This window comes from Cricetulus griseus, chromosome 8 (assembly GCF_003668045.3).
Source record: "Cricetulus griseus strain 17A/GY chromosome 8, alternate assembly CriGri-PICRH-1.0, whole genome shotgun sequence".
Lineage (NCBI taxonomy): Eukaryota > Metazoa > Chordata > Mammalia > Rodentia > Cricetidae > Cricetulus > Cricetulus griseus.
In genome coordinates this window covers 28,525,183-28,543,164 of record NC_048601.1, presented here as the reverse complement: position 1 = coordinate 28,543,164, position 17,982 = coordinate 28,525,183, and the positions used below count along the sequence as shown (strand labels likewise).

The 17,982-nt window shown below is 39.8% G+C and overlaps 1 protein-coding gene across 10 annotated transcripts in view; it reads left to right on the top strand.

The window, feature by feature from the left end:
- Zfand4 (zinc finger AN1-type containing 4) overlaps positions 1–6,204 on the top strand; it is a 69,778-nt gene extending 63,574 nt beyond the window's left edge. For 4 of the 10 annotated variants that reach the window (XM_027429203.2, XM_027429204.2, XM_035449016.1 and 1 more), the window contains 2 exons: positions 3,887–4,004; positions 5,264–6,204. In XM_027429203.2, coding sequence (XP_027285004.1) covers positions 3,887–4,004; positions 5,264–5,399 — 254 coding nt within the window. In that variant the 3' untranslated portion in view covers positions 5,400–6,204. Of the gene's footprint in view, positions 1–3,886; positions 4,005–5,263 lie in introns of those variants that run through there. The other 6 variants (XM_027429202.2, XM_027429200.2, XM_027429201.2 and 3 more) reach the window with 3 other exon arrangements.
- Positions 6,205–17,982: the final 11,778 nt, after the last annotated feature.

Here is a 17,982-nt window from a genome sequence, read left to right as displayed (position 1 = left end):
ATGACTTGTCCATTGGTGAGGTTAGAGTATTGTAGTTTACTCTCAATGTCTAAGTGTTGATGTATGATTTAAGCTTTAATACTGTTTTCTTCATAAATGTGTGTGCTGTTGTGTTTGGGGCATACATGTTAAGAATTGAAAAACCATCTTGTTTGATTTTTCCTTTGATGAGTATAAAGTGCCCTTATCTTTCTCTTTTGATTAATTTTGGTTCGAAGTCTATTTTGTTAGATATTAAAATAGCCACACCAACTTGTTTCTTAGGTCTATTTTCTTAGAAAACCTTTTCCCAACCATTTAATGTAATGTCTGTATTTGGTGTTGAGGTATCTTGCATGCAGCAGAAGGATGAATCCTGTTTTTGAATCCATCCTGTTAGTCTGTGTCTTTTTATTGGGGAATTGAGTCCATTGATCCTGAGAGATATCAATGACCCCAATGATTGTTTATTTCTGTTGCTGGTGGTGGTGGTGGTGCTTCTCTCTCTCTCTCTCTCTCTCTCTCTCTCTCTCTCTCTCTGTGTGTGTGTGTGTGTGTGTGTGTGTGTGTGTGTGTGTGTGTGTGTGTGTGTTTCCCTTCTTAGGGTTTTACTGCTGAGAGATTATTGCCTGTTTTTTCACAGGTGTAGTTAACTTCTTGGGTTAGAGTTTTCCTTCTAGTACCTTCTGTAGGGCTGGATTTGTGGATAGATAATTGTTTGAATTTGAGTTTTTAATATCTTGTTTTCTCCATCTATGGTGATTGGAAGTTTTGCCAGCTATAGTAATCTGGGCTGGCATCTGTATTCTCTTATAGTCTGCAGGACATCTGTCCAGGCCCTTCTGGCTTTTAGAGTCTCCATTGAGATGTTGGGTGTAATTCTAATAGGTCTGCTTGTATATGTATTTTCACCCTTTTGTTTTGCAGTTTTTAATATTCTTTCTTTGTTATGTGTGTTTAGTGTTTTGATAATTAATCTTCTAATCTAATCTGTTTGCTGTTCTGTAAGCTTCTTGTACCTTTTAGCCATGTCTTTCTTTAGGGTAGGAAAATTTTTCTTCTATGATTTTGTTAAAAATCTTTTCTAGGCCTTTAATCTGGAATTCTTCTCCATCTTCTATTCCTGTTATTCTTAGGTTTGGTCTTTTCATGGTGTTCCAGGTTTCCTGAATGTTTTGTGTGAGGGATATTGTAGACTTAACATTTTGTTTGACAAATGTATCTATTTCTTCTATCATATCTTCAACACCTGAGAGTCTCTTCGTCTCTTGTATTCTGTTGGTGATACCTGTGTCTGTAGTTCCTGTTTGCTGACTTAGATTTTTTTTCATTTCCAAAATTACCACAGTTTGTGTTCTTTATTGCTTCTATTTCCATTTTTCAAGTCTTGAACAGATTTATTCATTGTCTTCAACTATTTGTTTTTTCTTGGCTTTCTTTAAGGGATTTATTCATTTCCTCCAATTGTTTGTGTTTTCCTGGATTTCTTTAAGGAATTTGTTCATTTCCTCTTTAAGGGCCTCTATCATCCTCATAAAGTTTATTTTAAGGTCATTTTCTTGTGCTCCAACTGTGTGGGAATAATCAGGGTTCGCTGTAGTAGGATAGCTGAGCTCTGGTGGTGCCATATTTCCCTGGCTGTTGTTGATTGTGATTTTACACTGGTGTTTAGGCATCTGGGTTTGGAGTGGTTATCAATCTGGGTGCTGATTTCTGAGTTTGCCTTTGTTAGATGGGTGTTTTGTTCCTTTGTTTCTATTTCCTCTCTGGTCTTGTTGCCACAGTGGTCTGTAATTGAGTAAAGGGTCTTCATTCACGTTGGGGGCTAGAGATCTGGCAGCCAGTGTGTCCTCTGATCTATTTGGGGGTCCTTTGGGGTTCTTGGTGGCAGTGTAGCCTCTGAGGATCTGAGTGCTGGTGTGGCCTTTGGTGGAGCAGGGGGTTCTGCTAGAGGTGTGGCTCATGTTAGAAATGTTATTTTCCCTTGACACACACTCAGGTCTGTCCTGCCTTCAGGATGTAGTCTTTGGAGAGGTTGTACTGTTGTCATCCCAGCTTACTGGCCTGTGCTTCTAGCACCATTCCTTCCTTCTGTCTGCCCACGGCTCTCCTGACACCGAGGTCCAACCCACTAAGTGCTGGGGTTTAGATGAGCTTTAGGTCCTTATAGCTTTTCATTTCTTTCTCTCATTGTTTCCCTCTTTTCCTTTCTACATGATGCTGAGGACTACACTCGGGGCTTTGTCCTGCTAAACGCATGGCTTACCACTCAGTTCTCTTTCCTCCTCTTTAATTGTAGAACATTAAGGTATTGTAGTTTTTTGTTTTTATTTGCTTTGTTTTCTTCTTGGTTAGGGTTTTGTTCATTTTGTGGTGGTGGGGATCAAAGTCAAGGCCTTGAGCATTCTAGGCAAATACTTTACCAGCAAGCTGTATCCCAACCCCTTTGTTAAACAATCTGTTTGGACTGTTTTAAAATTTGTTTCTGTCCCCATATAACATTTTTGCTGTTTGATCTAATTTGTGTTCAAAACATCAAGAGCTGTCAACAACCCATAATTCCTCAAACTAGTGCCTATGACACCTGCTACTGTTTCCTCACCCTGGGTACCTAGAAGGATCTGTATAGCTTTAAAGTAAATTACTAAGTTCTTTTGCTGGTTCTCTTCACTATCAGTTATCCCTTAGAGATTTTACCCATTGTTGTAGTTATAGCCAGCAGCTTCAGACAGATGACTGTCAAGTTTGCATTTTGAACATTAATTTGTCACCCTTTGAATTTCTTTTGGCTGAGTGATTATTGTATTAGATCAAACATTTAGCTAGGAAACATAAAAGAGTTAGTTATTACAAATGCCTTTCATCCTGTCTGAAAATTAACTCCTCACTTGAATGTTACTTCATTTTACTTATGTTTGACACACGTATGAGGGAATGCTCTAGAGATTAGTTGATAATTGATAATGTCTTACAGGATAGATAGCATTTTATTAGAAGAAGAAATTATGGATGCTGTCTTATTCAGGGGAATGCTTAACATGGTAAATGGCAGGAAATGACTCTGGGAAGTTAGCCTTCAATACTAATAAAAAGAATATTAGAATCGTGTATATTAGTAGTGACTCCTAGCATGGAATAGATGACTGATAGTTATCTCTGAATGGGCAGAAGCTTTCACAGAAACTTCTCACAGAGGTTAACTGCCATTCTGTTTTTGTGTCACTCCTTATTTGTCATGACTGTCCCCTCTTCTCCCCTCCCACTTCCCTCTCAATAAGTACCTCTCCCATGAAGAATGAGGGCAGGTGCCTGCCATGGTAGAAGCCAGGACTTGTGGGTTAGTTTTCTCTTTCTACCATGTAGGTCTTAGTTATTGAATTCAGGTGGCCTTTGCCTGCCCAGCCCTTTCACTAGCCCATGTTCTGTTATCTTAAAGGTAATGAAATTCAAGTTTTGAAAAAAAATGGCTTATTTAATTTGACAAATTTACTTTCTGTGGTGTAAAAGATCAGTTTCATGATATTCTGGTATTTCTTGATGTTTACAGACAGAATGATTATATTATTTCAAGAGAGTTCAACAGATGGGATTTTTCTTAATTCTTTTTAATGTTTGCAGTGCTGTATTTAGGTTGATTACCCTTAGATATAGTCAGAGCAGTATTAGTGTATACAAGAAAACCTAAGAAGTTCAAGTCCTAGTTAGTAGAAACATCTCTCTCTGTGTCTCTCTCTCTGTGTCTCTTTCTCTCTCTCACACACACACACTTCCACTTAACTTACAGATTTCATAAATTATTTATATTACAAATTAAATTTGTATAGCCTGATACTAAGGCAGGAATGTTATACTTAGTCTCTGTTAAAATTTTATGTTCGTATTAATGAGATGTTCTTTCTCTAACCAGGAGAAAGCACCCGCCACCTTCCACCGGTGAAAGCCCCTCTTCAAGCAAAGAAGAAAATAACAAAACATTGTTTTCTTTGTGGAAAGAAAACAGGACTGGCCAGTAGCTTCGAATGCAGGCAGGTGGCCCCTGGAGAAGCTAAGAGGATTTCTCTGTGGGGACTCAGCCTGGGAGTTATGCAAAATAAAACAATGTTTAAATGACCATTTATAATATCAAGATGATGTCCTAGTAGAAACCCTCAAATGAATTCCTAATTGGAGAGAGAGAGGAGGGAAGGGGAGAGGGAGGGAAGAAGGGAGGAAGGGAGGGGGAGAGAGAGAGAGAGAGAGAGAGAGAGAGAGAGAGAGAGAGAGAGAGAGAGGAGAGAGGAGAGGAGGAGGAGAGAGAGGAGAGAGCTTGTCTGTTAGACTCCACTGTCATTGAACAAGGACATTAAGCCAATGATTTGTTTGAATATTGCTTAAAAGAGCCCCTCCTTCTAGATTCTATTTTTAAATTCAACAAAATTGAACCAAAATTGACAATTTAGTATATATTTTAACATTTGGTACAGTTATTTCAAAACATATGGATATATATTCTTAAATAGTTTTTATTTTTGTAAGTATATCTTTCATTAGCATTGATATCTTTTTTTATTAATTTATTTTTTACTCTCCAATCCCAGTTTCCCCTCCCTCCTCTCCTCCTGCTTCCCTACTCCATCTGCTCCTTGAGAGGGTAAGGCCTCCCCTAGGAAGTCTACTAAGTCTGTTCCATCAGATATCTTCTCTTAGTGTGAGGACAAACATTGAAAAGAATTGTGATCTTTTAGAGTGCATTCTGCTCACATAAAAATAACTTTTTTAAAAAATCTGGAACGTGTTTTACCTTTTCTCATGTCATAGCTTTTTGTTGGTTTGCAGGTTTTATTTGTTTTATGAGACAGGGTCTCATGTAACTCTGGCTGGCCTAGATCTTGCTATGTACACCAGGCTGGCCTTGAATTCACAAAGATCTACTTGCCTCTGCCTCTGCCTCCTGCTGATATTCAAAGTGTACACCACCATGTCCAGTCTTAAATAACTAATTTTATATAGCCTAATTTTCTAATGAGACTTAATTTCTTAGAATTCAAATTTACTAAGTATAAGAGATATGGTGGAAATGTTACCAGCTTTCAGTTTTTTACTTCAAAAAGATACATAGCTGTCATTTAATTACTTTGTTCTTTGGGAGCTTTATCCTTATGAGTGGAAAGGGACTGTCAATGCTAAAATTGCTAAGGAGACCCAGCAGGCTTTTGTTGGACTAACTGAAGTCACACACTTCTTCCTAAAAAGATGAGCCCTCTGTGCAAATCTGACTATTCACATAAACGTTTTTGTGCTTTAGATGTGGAAACAACTTCTGTGCATCTCACCGCTATGCAGAGACCCATGGCTGCACCTATGATTACAAGGGCGCCGGGAGGAGATACTTGCAGGAGGCGAACCCTGTGGTCAATGCGCCAAAGCTTCCCAAAATCTAACTCTTCTCTGCGCTTTACTGCTCTGCCTGAGGAACCCTATTATATTGACAGAAGAAATATTGTTTAGACTGCATTATTTTTGTTCGACTCCACAAGATTTGCCAAATAACAAGAGCACACAGTGCATACTGTTGGAGAATGAAAATGCCTATTGTATTGATGTCTTTATTCTTTGGTGAATCAAAAAGTTTTAAAAGTAGTTTTAAAAACTTTACACTATAATGATTTAGTTTTGTTATTGCATGTCTGTGTTAAGTATTTTATATTTGAGATTGGAATTATTTATTAGACAAATCTTCAAAAGATGCACTTTAGGAAGTTACCATTGGCTGTGTAACCGGGCTTCCATGTTGTACAGAAATGAGTGGTTCTGTAACGGCTCTATTCAAACTGAGCACATTTTACCCTTTTTTCTTTCTTTTCTTGTGGGGATTGGGTAGATGGGATTTTTTCTTTTTATAAATCCCACATGTGAAAGTTTATGAGGTTTGCTAACAAGTTCTTTTTTAAAAGAACATTTGTTTTTCCAGTGTGATTTTTAACACATATATTTCTTCCATATTCAGATTGGCATTCATATATGTATCCATTCTGTAGAACACATCATGTTAATATAGTATACATTTCTTAAAATACTACTTTTTAATGGTAGTTTTAAAATAACAGTGTCTTGTTGCCATTGAAAACAGAAACCAACTTTTCACTTTTCAAAAATGGCTATATATTTTTAAAAGTCTCACAAACTTGGTTTATTTTTCTTACATATTGAGTGCTTTTACAGGGGAAAATAATATTCAAATAAATATTCAACTTCAAAATGACTTTATTTGATTATTTACAATTTTCTTTTATAAAATACGTAGGTAAATCAGTGATTTATTATACTTGGGGGAAATGACTGGCAGTATAAAAGAATTATTTGAAGGTCTAAGGGCCATATTCCTTACGTGTAATCCATTTTCCATTCAGGACTCTGGAAGGCCACAGAAGCTGATTGAAACCAGCTAGTGGCTGTGCCTCTGACCTCCGTAGAGATTCCAGGAGGCTATGTTGGTGTTTCATAGACCACTTACTCCAGTGAGGTTTGCCTGGAGAACTTATACTCTTCCCTTATTTCTTGTAAGAGACTGAATGTTGATGGACAAAGATGCTGTTAGACCTACAGTAAAGTATATTTGTAAAAGAGAATGGTTTAGAAAATGTAATAGAGGAGCCTTGGAATCAAAGGTGGAAGGCATGCTGTTGTGTTTGTTTTGGTTTTTGAAATAGGGTCTCACATTGTTGCCCAGGTAGGCCTTTGAATTTGCAGCAGCTTTTAAGCCTCAGTCTCTCCTGCTAGGTGTAGTTGGTTGTTTACTCCTTTTATTCTTTGGGGGCCTGCCACCCAGCTTCCAAATGAGTACATGGAGTCTTATTGTTACTTAGGAGTGCCCAGACTTGGCTTGTTTCTAGCCAGATTTTCTTAAACTATCCCACCTACCTTTTGCCTCTGGGCTTTTATCTTTCTCTATTCTATATTCCCTTCTTTACTTCTTATTCCGTGGCTTGTTGTGTAGCTGGGTGGCTGGCTCCTAATGCCTTGCTCCTCTTTTGCCATACTGCTTCTTCTGTTTATCTTCTCTGCCTGGCAGCCCCACCTATTTCCCTCTCCTACAAAGTTATTGGCCATTCAGCTCTTTATTAAACCAATCAGGTGTTTTAGGCAGGCAAAGTAACATAGCTTCAGAGTTAAACAAATGCAACATAAAAGAATTAGCAATTTTTGCATCACTAAGCAAATATTCCACAGCTTAAACTGATATAACCCATCTTCAACTAATATTCTGCAACAGCTAGTATTATAGGCTTGAGCTGTTACGCCCTATTGAAGGCATGCTTTGTGTGTGGTGCATACTTGTGAGTGTGTGCAAGCACTCAAAGGATACATGTAGAGGCCAGAGCAGGAAATCAGGTGACCTGGACCAGTAGGCCCTTCTTCAGTGACAGGGTCCTAAGTGAGATGGGTAGGAGATGAGAAGCTGGGAAAGCTGTGGTCAGGAGATCTTATGCCAAGCACACTTATTAAGTGTACAGCCTCTTAGATACTGTTTCCAGACGAGAAATGGGACTGAGTCAGCAGGAAGCCAGTCAATCAAACAATGTTGTACAAAAGGGAACACAGGTTATCCCAAGTACATCACAGACTGAGCACATAGTGGCCTTGGGACTGATTACTCCAGTTTCTTTCAGGGGTGGGAGAGCCAAGTTCCTATGAACCAAAACCAGCCCCAGACTGGACCTTTCCAAGTCTACTCCTGGGCAAGGACACAGGAGTAGACTTTGTCCTTTCAGTAGGGCCTCTGAGAAAGCCTTGGATCCCTGAATAGTCAGGTCATCTTTCTCTGATATATCACTCTCCACCTTATTGCTTTGAGACAGGGTTTTGCCATTTGGGCTGCCTCGTTGGCCAGTTCTGAGGATCTGCCTGTCTCTGCTCACTGCAACCCTCTCAGTGCTGTGGTTACAGGCACTCGTAGCCATGCCCAGCTTTCCACATAGGTGCTGGACATTTAAGCTCAGTTCCTTATGCTTAGTTGCAATTCGAGAACTCTTAATCACTGAACCCTCTCCCTAGGCCCTGAAATACATGTTCTTAAAGAAGAATAAACAAAGGTTAATGGCAAATACTTTCATCTATCAATGAGTAATTGTCTTCCTCCCTTATCAAGTAGCAAACGTGGTTTAGACATATAAAAATTAAATCATTATGTCAAGCCATTAAAAATGAACCAAAGAATATTTTTGTATAAATATGAATACCTAGGTCAGGCTGGATATATGATTTGTGTACTTTTAACTCATAATTATTAGTAGAAATAAGTCTTGCTTTATTTTTTGTGAATGCTTCTGGTCAATGTTGCATCAATTTTTGTTTGATATTGGGGATGAAACATATAGCCTAAGCAAGCACCCTACCAATGAGCTGCACCCACAACCCATAGTTGAGTTATTTGCTAGTTTCAGAGTCACTTAATGATGAAGCACCTTAGTTCAAAAAAAATGTGGTCGTTACTGAGAGGGATTTCAGAGACTTCAGACCTATCTTCTGTCAGTGATGGGGAGTGTGCCCTGGATACAGCCTTGGCTACAGCATTGAATAAATGAACTGATGTATCCCATAACCTATCTATCAAATGCTTTTAAATTGCAATCCATTTTATATTTAGTTTTAAATTTGTAAAAGCAGAACACATTTGGTCTAACAGCATTGAAAGTCTTTGCATTCTTTTTGTTGTTTTGATTTTTAAGACATGATCAACTCTCACAATGTAGCTCTTGCTGGCTTCAAACTTGTGATGGTCCTTCTGCCTCAACTTCCCATTATTTTAAACTATTAACTATGTAAAGTATTCTAAGTTACATTTAGGGCCCGGGGATGTAGCTCAGGTGGTGGAGTGTTTATCTAGGATGCACGGAGCCATGTAACTGATGGGATGCTGCAACCCTAGCACTGGAGAAGTGGAGGAGTACGTTAGAGTTCACTGCATCCTTGGCTTCATAGTCAGAGACTAACTTGGCTCCATGAATCTGAATTTATAAAATAACCAGAAATAGTTATATTTAGTGCAATTTGATCATTTAGCCATAGGAAATTAACATGTGTATATGTTTTATATTAGTACTTCTGAAGTGATTTAATTGTAAAATAGATAGGAATTTTCTCTTAGGACTAATATGGTTTTAAGCCACCATGATAATCAGCTTTTGTATCCAGGAGCACTTTTTAAAGTGTGCCTTCTGTTCCACCTCCTGAAACATGAGGTGCTTTTAGGATAATGTTTATGGATAAACATTCTAAAATAGTTTCAGTGTCTGTCAGAAAAATAAAAGCACAAACTGTTTTAAATTGAAGAGGTGAAATAGGTTGATTTAGACTTTTATAAAGCTGAGTGAACAGGACACAAACAAAAATCACAGATCTGAATGACTGAAGTTTAGGAAATGCAGGTATGGTATTTCAACTTTGCTTTGAAAACATGTTGAATTTTCGAAATCTAATGAAAGTAATAGTTTTTAGAAAAAAATAGAAAAGTCAAAAAGAAAACTCTGCAGTGTCTTCTAATACAGACACTAGTCCAAGCAAAATTTGGACCCTAAATATGATCTGATTTAATCATAATTACTTCCTTACTCCTAATGAAACTATACTGGGTTTAAGGCATCAATATGAATTTGGGGACAGGACGATACATGAATTAATTCCATAATGTTCCACTATTGGGCCCATAAAATTCATATTCTTACGTGAAAATGTAAGTGAAAAATTATTCCTATCCTAACAGTCCCACAGTCTTAATTTGTTCCATTAGACTTGATATCCCAGTCTTATTTAAAGACCATCTAAATCAGGTCTAGGTAAGGCTGAGTCTGATTTATCCTGAAGTAGAATTCCTTTCCAGATGTAAACCTGCCTGTCAAATCCAACAGTTGTCAGTCATGGGATTGATATCACTACTGCAAAAGGAAAACCCAGCAAGAGATGACAGTTTTCTAAAGCAAGTCCCAAACCTAGCAAGACAAATCCATTAGACTTGTTCAAATGTTGCTGGTGTTTCTTGTCCTGCCAAGTCCCAACACCCGCCAGACCCAAATAAACACATGGACACTACATTCATTATTAAAGTGTTGGCTAGGGCTTCTTATTGGCTAGCTCTGTCTTAATTATTAACCCATTTCTATTAATCTGTGTATTTCTACATGGCCTTATCTTACCAGAAAATGTCTGGTGTGTCCTATCCTCCCGGTCTCTACATGGCATCTCTTTCTGGTGGGCTCTCTCTGCTTATCTTTCCCAGAATTCTCCCCATCTCCTAGTCCCACCTATCTTCCTGCCTGTATTGTCCAGTGTTTTATTTGTCAGCCAATAAGAGAAACATATATACAGAAGGACATCCCCCATCACTCAAGAAATACCCTTTTTGATCAGATGTGTTTTCCAGGCCCACTAAGCTAGCAATTGTCACCCTTAAAGCAATCCTGGTCTTGTCTCTGGACAGTGCCTTTCCAGCAGGGAATAGAAAAATAATAAGCCCCAAGCCCTGAGCATAAGGTGAAATGAACATCCGTGCTAACTTTGAATCACAGTTTGGACACATTTGAAGTTGATTTTTACAGTGCTGAGATGGAAGCCAGGGCCTTGAGCATGCTGGGCAAGGAGCATCGCTCAGCTACAACACAGCTCTTCGCTTCTTTTTGGAGAGTTTCACTGTGCACCCCAAACCTAGAATTCTCAAGCCTGCTTCAGCTTTCCAAACACTAGGGTCATGAGCATGCTCAATGCTCCCTTGGGTATGTCAAATACTATCGATAGGATTTATGTATTCTGTGTACAATGTTGGATTTTAGAAATGTTATCCTAGGGAATAAAGATAGCCAGTTTTTAATGGTTGTTGTTTTAAGAATCCTGTAGCAATTAGGCTGTTCCTTGAGCTGAATTACCTCATTGTGGTAAGTACCAGTTTGTCTGAGTTGCTTTATTTTGATTATAAGAGGTAGAGAAGGATGTGACATCTTGACTGGGCAAGTGAATCATCACCAGAGGTGACTTCACAGCACACTCACGAGGCATAGCCTGGTAAGTTATTCATGCATATCCGTCAGCACATCAGATGCACATGGACACACCCCATTATCAAACCACCTCAGGAACTCGAGGCATGGATAGGTGTGCTGGCACACACCTGTTACACCCTGACTGGAAAGGCTGATTCAGAGGGATTTTGAGGTTAAGGTCAGACCCTGTCTCAAAAACAAAACAAAAAGAAAACTAGGCATGTGAGTTTATCAAACACCAGATAACAAATGATGTGATCTTCTTCCTCTGAAACATGTCAAAGGGAAAGGCATCTAAGAGTGGCATGACAGTAAGGTAATTGACTCATTACCTGTCAAGTGGTTTGGCCTCTGCCCAGGATCTTCACCACTTCCTACTGTGCACTGTACCTCAGCAGCACGATTTCACTCTGCTGATTTGAAATGGCTCTCTTAGTTCTAAGCCATTCAGACCCAGACTCATTTGTACCTGAGCAGCTCTACCCCTTGATGCATCCTGAGTGGTGGGCAGCTCCTTACCTGACCACTGTATGTACAGGCTCTTTGTACAGACGTCTAAATTCCTGTGGCACCCAAAACCCTTTCATCCTCTCTGCACCCTAAAACCATCTTGTGATGACTTGGGCTGTAGAACTTGTGATGGGTGTGGTCATGCTTCTCCAGGGAATCCAGGCATCTTGGTAAGGTCCGGGAAAGGAAACTCACATCACATAGTGTGTGAGTATACTGCTACTCAGTGAGTCTGACATTGTAGGAAGACACAAGTGGACTTGCTCAGCACAAATACGTACTTACATTTTTACTCAAAGTTTTCAGTTTGAGGTGTGCCTTACATAACTTATTCTGCCTCTCTCCCCACTTAAAAACAAAACCAATTTTAATTGAAAACATTTTCAAATCATTGTCCTGGATCTTTTTTTGTCAGTCTTAATCTCTTGAGGTGTTAGGAGTCTTCAACTATTCAGAGATTTTCTAGAGAGCTAGGAAGTGAGAATGTAGTTAGCATTCATGGAGTGGCGTTATCCCCTATGTAAGTGCTCCATAGCAGTGCTTATCAGATTCATTCAGTTGTTCATCCAGTGCATCTCATATACAAACCACTGCAGCTAGGTGTGGGGATATGGTGGTAAAATAGACTGGCAGAGTTTGACTGGCTAACCGGCCATTGTCTGATAGTAATTTTCATAATCTAAAGGAGAAATGGGTAGAGCTCTGCAGTTAGCAGCAAATGATACCTGCCTTATTTCAGGACTCTCTTTAGTTGAAACTTCCCAAGTAAGAATTAGCTAGGAAAAAAGAGGTAACAGGGAAGAGGTGGGATAAAAACATACTTTCAAGAGGATTTTATTTTAATCAGGCAGGCATGGCACACACCTTTAACCCCAGTACTCAGGAGGCAGAAGCAGGCAGATCTCTTTAGAAGCCAGCCTGATCTCTCGAGTGAGTTCCAGGATAGTCAGGGCTACACAGAGAAACTCTGGCTCCAAAACCAAATAACAAAAACAGGATTTTTTTTCTGAGGTAGAGTTCACCTCTCTGAGTGACATTTCCCTGATCAGAATGCTATTACAAGAGAATCTGGAAGTTAAAATTTTTTTTTGCTTTTCTATTTAAGTAGCTTCAAACACGAGTCTAGAAATGTACACTGTTGTTTAGCTACAGAATTTGCTCTAGGTGATTAGATTTCAAGAGAGAAGACTGTAAAGTTTATATATATACATATATATGTATATATATTCATTTCCAATGAAAAGAGCACAGCAGACTAGATCATCCACAAAGTGCATGTCCAGTCTTCTAAGAAGAAAATGCAAGTTGGATGTGCTGTTGCAAACCTGTACTCTCAGCTACTCAGGAGGTTGAGGCGGGAGAATCATTTTCGTCAGTGCTGAGGGAACAGATACACAATGGTTGTAATCACTCTCAACCATTATCTCTAAGGGACCTCAACAAGGCCACCCCAGGATTTGATGATGAAAAGAATTTTAGGAATGGCCCGTTGGAAGGAGAATTGAGAAGTTATCTTAATATGGGATTAATCATGAGGTTTAGGGAAAAGACTCCAAGGAGAAAGAGAAAATAGGGTATATACAACAGCATGAGTGTTGGCTTTTCTAAGTGAGGGTTGCAGAAATTAAGAAATAGTGAGGTGTTGGAGGGATAGTGGCAACTGACTTTGCATTTGACATTTATACTACTTTGGTATCTCTCAAGTTATTTCTCAAGAGGTTGCTAAGAAACTTTTTTCACTTTTGATCAGTGAGGGGAGGTGACTTGAATAAGATTTGATAAAGTAAATTGGGGTAAAAACCAGTAAATGCTGGGGTTGCACAGGCTTTAGTGCTTGTCTTCCTCTTGTAAATGGAGTTTCTGGTGAGAGTCCTAGAAAACTTCAGATTTATAGCTAAGAAGAGATGAAGCAATTAAGTAGCAACTGAGGTGAAATCTCAAGAAGATTTCACCCACTGAGGAGGTCCTTTCCCCTGCCTCCATCCTTCCCTGTCTTTCTAGCCTTCCTGATTTGATTTATTACAGCTTGCCTGCGGATTCAGAAAGCAGAGTCAGCCACAAGTCATACAAGTCAGACACTCACCTTTAATCCCAGCAGCCAGAAGACACACCTTTAATCCTAGGATTCAGAATCAATAGGTAGATGGATCTCTGTGAGTCCAAGGCCACCCAGATCTTCACAAGATGGAACCAGTCCTAAACAGCTCACACAAAGATGATCTCAGCACCTGGTCCCACATGCCTTTAATCCCAACATTGGGGGGGGGTATATAAAACGGGAGCAAGGTCTCAGTATCAGGCACTCATTCTCTAGCCACATTGAGGATAGGAGGCATTCATCCTCCAGCCACATTGAAATAGAAAACATTGAAGTCTCAGGATTCTCCAGCCATGCTGAGGAGAGGTTACAGTCTGAGGCTTGGTGGAGCCAGAATTGCCTTTCATTCAGAAGTAGAGTAAAAACTAGCGACCAACTGTTTTGTTTTTCTGATCTTCAGCTTGAAGTTTGAACCCCAATATTGGTCTCTGGGTCTTTTATTTATCATGTTACAATTTCCCTTCTGAATCTTAAGGGATTCAGAATGAGGAAGGTCCACTTTTCTACAGTTCCTTCAGACCTAATGGGGATGCTGAGCCTACCTATCCAAGTATCAAGTCTCAGCCTGTCTGGACTAAGGAGCTATATATGATCTTGCTTGGAGTTTGTGAGGTCATCATTTGAAGGGAATCTAGAAGACTCCTAGAAGACTCAAAACATCAAATCACATAAACAGTAACACATATAGTAGACTGTTATGACTAAGATTAACACTCAAAATAGCAAGGCCTCTTTATCATGTGTTAACTGTGATGTTAGTGAATGATTGAACTCAAGGCAGAGTCGGACAGACTTAATTTGGGTCTGTAAGAAGAGGGCACCAGATCTTATTATAGAGGGTTGTGAGCCACCATGTGGTTGCTGGGAGTTGAACTCATGATCTCTGGAAGAGCAGCCAGTGCTCTTAACCTCTGAGCCATCTCTCCAGCCCTATGAGATGAATCTTAAACTGTTATTTCAGCTGCCTTTCGTGTAGCTTGAGTGTATAGTGGTGGTACTTGGAGACTGGCAGCTTGATCCTCCTGCAAGCAGCTTCTGGAGACTCGTCTTTGTACTGCAGCTGGTATGAGAGACACGAGACTAGGAAGCCATGTCTGGCTCCATTTTTCTATGTTTAGAAACTTTTTAAAGCTTTCTCAGATTTTATGTGGATTTAGGTGCCCCACATTGGTCACCATTTGTAGATGGAGTTTATCTGTGTCTAGGTGGCCACTCCCAAATAATCATTCAGAAACTTATGAGTAATTATAAATGCTCAGCCAGTAGCTCAGTCTTGTTACTACCCAACTCTTACAACTTGAGTTAACCCATTTATGTTAACCTATATTCTGCCATGTGGCATTACCTTTCTTTCATACTGCACCTCCTGTTTCCATGTCTCACTGGTGACTCCTCCACCCTTTTTATTTCCAGTGTTCTTTGTATTTTGCTGTACCATCTATACCTCCTGCTTAGCTATTTGTCCAGTCAGCTTTTTTATTAACCAATGAGAGTAATACATATTTACAGTGCACAAAGTTTGTTTCACAACAGAAAACAACAGTATTCAGTTACAAACCTAAAGAGTAAAAGTCTTATTAAAAGGTATTAAAGGTTAGAACTTCAACATTATGAATTTGGGAGATAGAATTGAGACTCTAATAGATACTATATTATGTTGTGGTTTCAAATTAATCCCCCAAAGCTCAGTGGTTTAATGCAACTGAGTTCATTTATTACTAATATAAAATCCAGTGGGTAGGGGCTGGAGAGATGGCTCAGTGGTTAAGAGCAATGACTGCTCTTCCAGAGGACCTAGGTTCAAATCCCAGCACCCATGTGGCAGCTTAAAATGGTCTGTAACTCTGGTTTCAGGGGATCTTACAGCTTCATACCAATGCACACACACAAAAAAACGGAATTAAATAATTATTTTAAAAAAGAAAAGCCTTTAATTCCAGCACTCGGGAGGCAGAGGCAGGCAGATCTCTGTGAGTTCGAGGCCAGCCTGGTCTCCAGAGCGAGTGCCAGTCTCCAAAGCTACACAGAGAAATCCTGTCTCGAAAAAAAAAAAAAAAACAACAAAAAACCAAACCAAAACAAAAAAAAAGCCAGTGAGCTGAGCAATCTCCTAAGGCAGCTGCCCAATAAAGTAACTTGGCAACTCAGGCTGTTTACTGAACAGAGCTTCACAATGCTCTGGAACTATTGTGGTAGCAAAAGAGAAAGATGGAGAGTTGCAAGTGGTGCTTATATGTTCTTATCTAGATGAGCAAGTCTTCAGGATCTTGTTGCTCAACTAGCGGTGGGATATAGCACTACCCTGGATTAATTGCAACCAAAGAACAGATCCAAAGGGTCAATTATGTGGCACTCCCTTCTCAACCAACCCACGTTGTCTGTTTCTTTATTAAACAATGAAAAGAGAAACTAAAAATTCTCATGTATCTAACAACAAACTTCCAAGCTGTGACCTATGCTCACCATCAGCAACTGCAAGAAATTTAGTTTTAAGACCTTAGTTGGCCTTTCAGTATTATTATATATTGTTTGATGCACAGCCTTGCTCTATTGCTCACACTGGCTTTAAGACTTGACTGAGTGATTTCCAGTCTCAGCCCCTGGCATAGCTGGGGCCACAGGCATGTACCTCCATGCCCATTTTTGTTTTATTTTTTCAATTGTAGACCAGTGCAAACACTTCATTCTAGAAGAAAGATTGTTCTGATAAGCTCAACAAAGAAATTGGCTTCATAAACACAATACAACAACAAAGGAAAGCTGCCCTGTCATCTAGGATTGGACCCCACCACCAGCCTTGAACCAAAGTAAACCTTTCCCATAAATTATCCCAGGTGTTAGACCTATGGAAAACTGTCAAGAAAATAAGGAAATGTAGATTCAAGGGTGGCTCTTCCACATCATAGTTAAGACTTAAGTTATTCATCTCTAAATTTGTTTGCTCCTTCCTGTTATCCCTCACTCTTCAGCTGTGTTAAATGTCATTATGGTCATAAACAATTGTAGTTATTTTATCACACGAATTTTTAGGTCAACTATGTAGACTAGGCTTGACCTTGAATTCATGATCTCTTGTCTAGAAAGCCTCCCAAGGGCAGAAATTAGAGGCGCCCACTCTCATGTCAACTGTAACAGCAGATTTTGTTTGCCATGAACCCTTAACTGATAAACCAGTTAGGTCATGATTAACCATTTGGAGAGTTGGTTGTGACTAGTTAGTTCTAGGGTAGCGGTCACCTGGCTCATGCCTCCCTTACCATCCCATAATCTACAATCTCCAGGAGAAGGACGGCATATCCATAAGCCCAGCAGACAGGGAGGATTAAATGCCACAAGGCTTCTAGGGCTGAGCATTTGGTCACCTCTAAAAATTCACTTATTAGCAGCTTTACAGTCTAAGTACAGGCAATTTTTCCTACTTGCATTTGTTTCCTTGTTGACAGTCTGCTATAGAGCTGTAAACTGGGGACAGGAATTTGGACTCTGGATTTGGATCTCTCTCTCTCTCTCTCTCTCTCTCTCTCTCTCTCTCTCTCCTCTCTCCTTCCCTCCCTCCCTCCCTCCCTCTCTCTCCTCTCCCTCTCCCTTTCCCTCCCTCCCTCAGGACTCTGAGGTTTGTTTTAGACAGACAAAGAAAGGCTTCAGAAATCTCTTAGGCAGTGCTGCTTGATTTAGGGCTCACTCTAGCTTTGCCCACATAATAATGCTTTCCAGCTCTGTAAAAAACTCACAGAAGCCTCTAGAAGCCCGAAGGCTTTGTCACTTCTTACAGTGGGATGGCGGCAGGCTTCCACACTACCGCATCAGTTACCCACTGTAGGTGTACACTATACTAATGGGAGATTAGCCCAGCCTTCTTGGAACACCTGCTGCCAGAAGGGGCAGGACGAAAGCAGCTGTAGCTGCTGCTTTCCACAGCAAATAACCGCACGGAGGAAATTCACCATTGTGTTTTCTGTATGAAAGTTGCTTTCAAGATGATTTGCAGAAATGAACCTGTTTGGGCTTTGCTGAATTGATCTAGGTGTTTTGTCTCTTGACAGTTTGCTCTCTGGATAGCCAAATATGCAAAACGATCAGCATTGTTGGGAGGAACGTGATTAGCTAAACAGACCTACTTCTAGACAACAGAAAACTGTGGAGTGTTGCGGGGAATTGCTTACAGATCTGTCACGAATTAAAAAAATAATATTCTTTAATGCACCGTGTAATAAAGGTTATTGGGCAAGTAAAATTGCCAGTGGCTGAAACCGCTGCTTCTGTAAGGTGTGAGTTGGGAAAATCAGAATTGTAAGAAATAGAGCTAAGGATGAAACTCAAGAGATAGCTTCTGAGAGAATCCCCGAGTCCAACCAACAAGAACGGGGCAGGGAGAAGTCACAA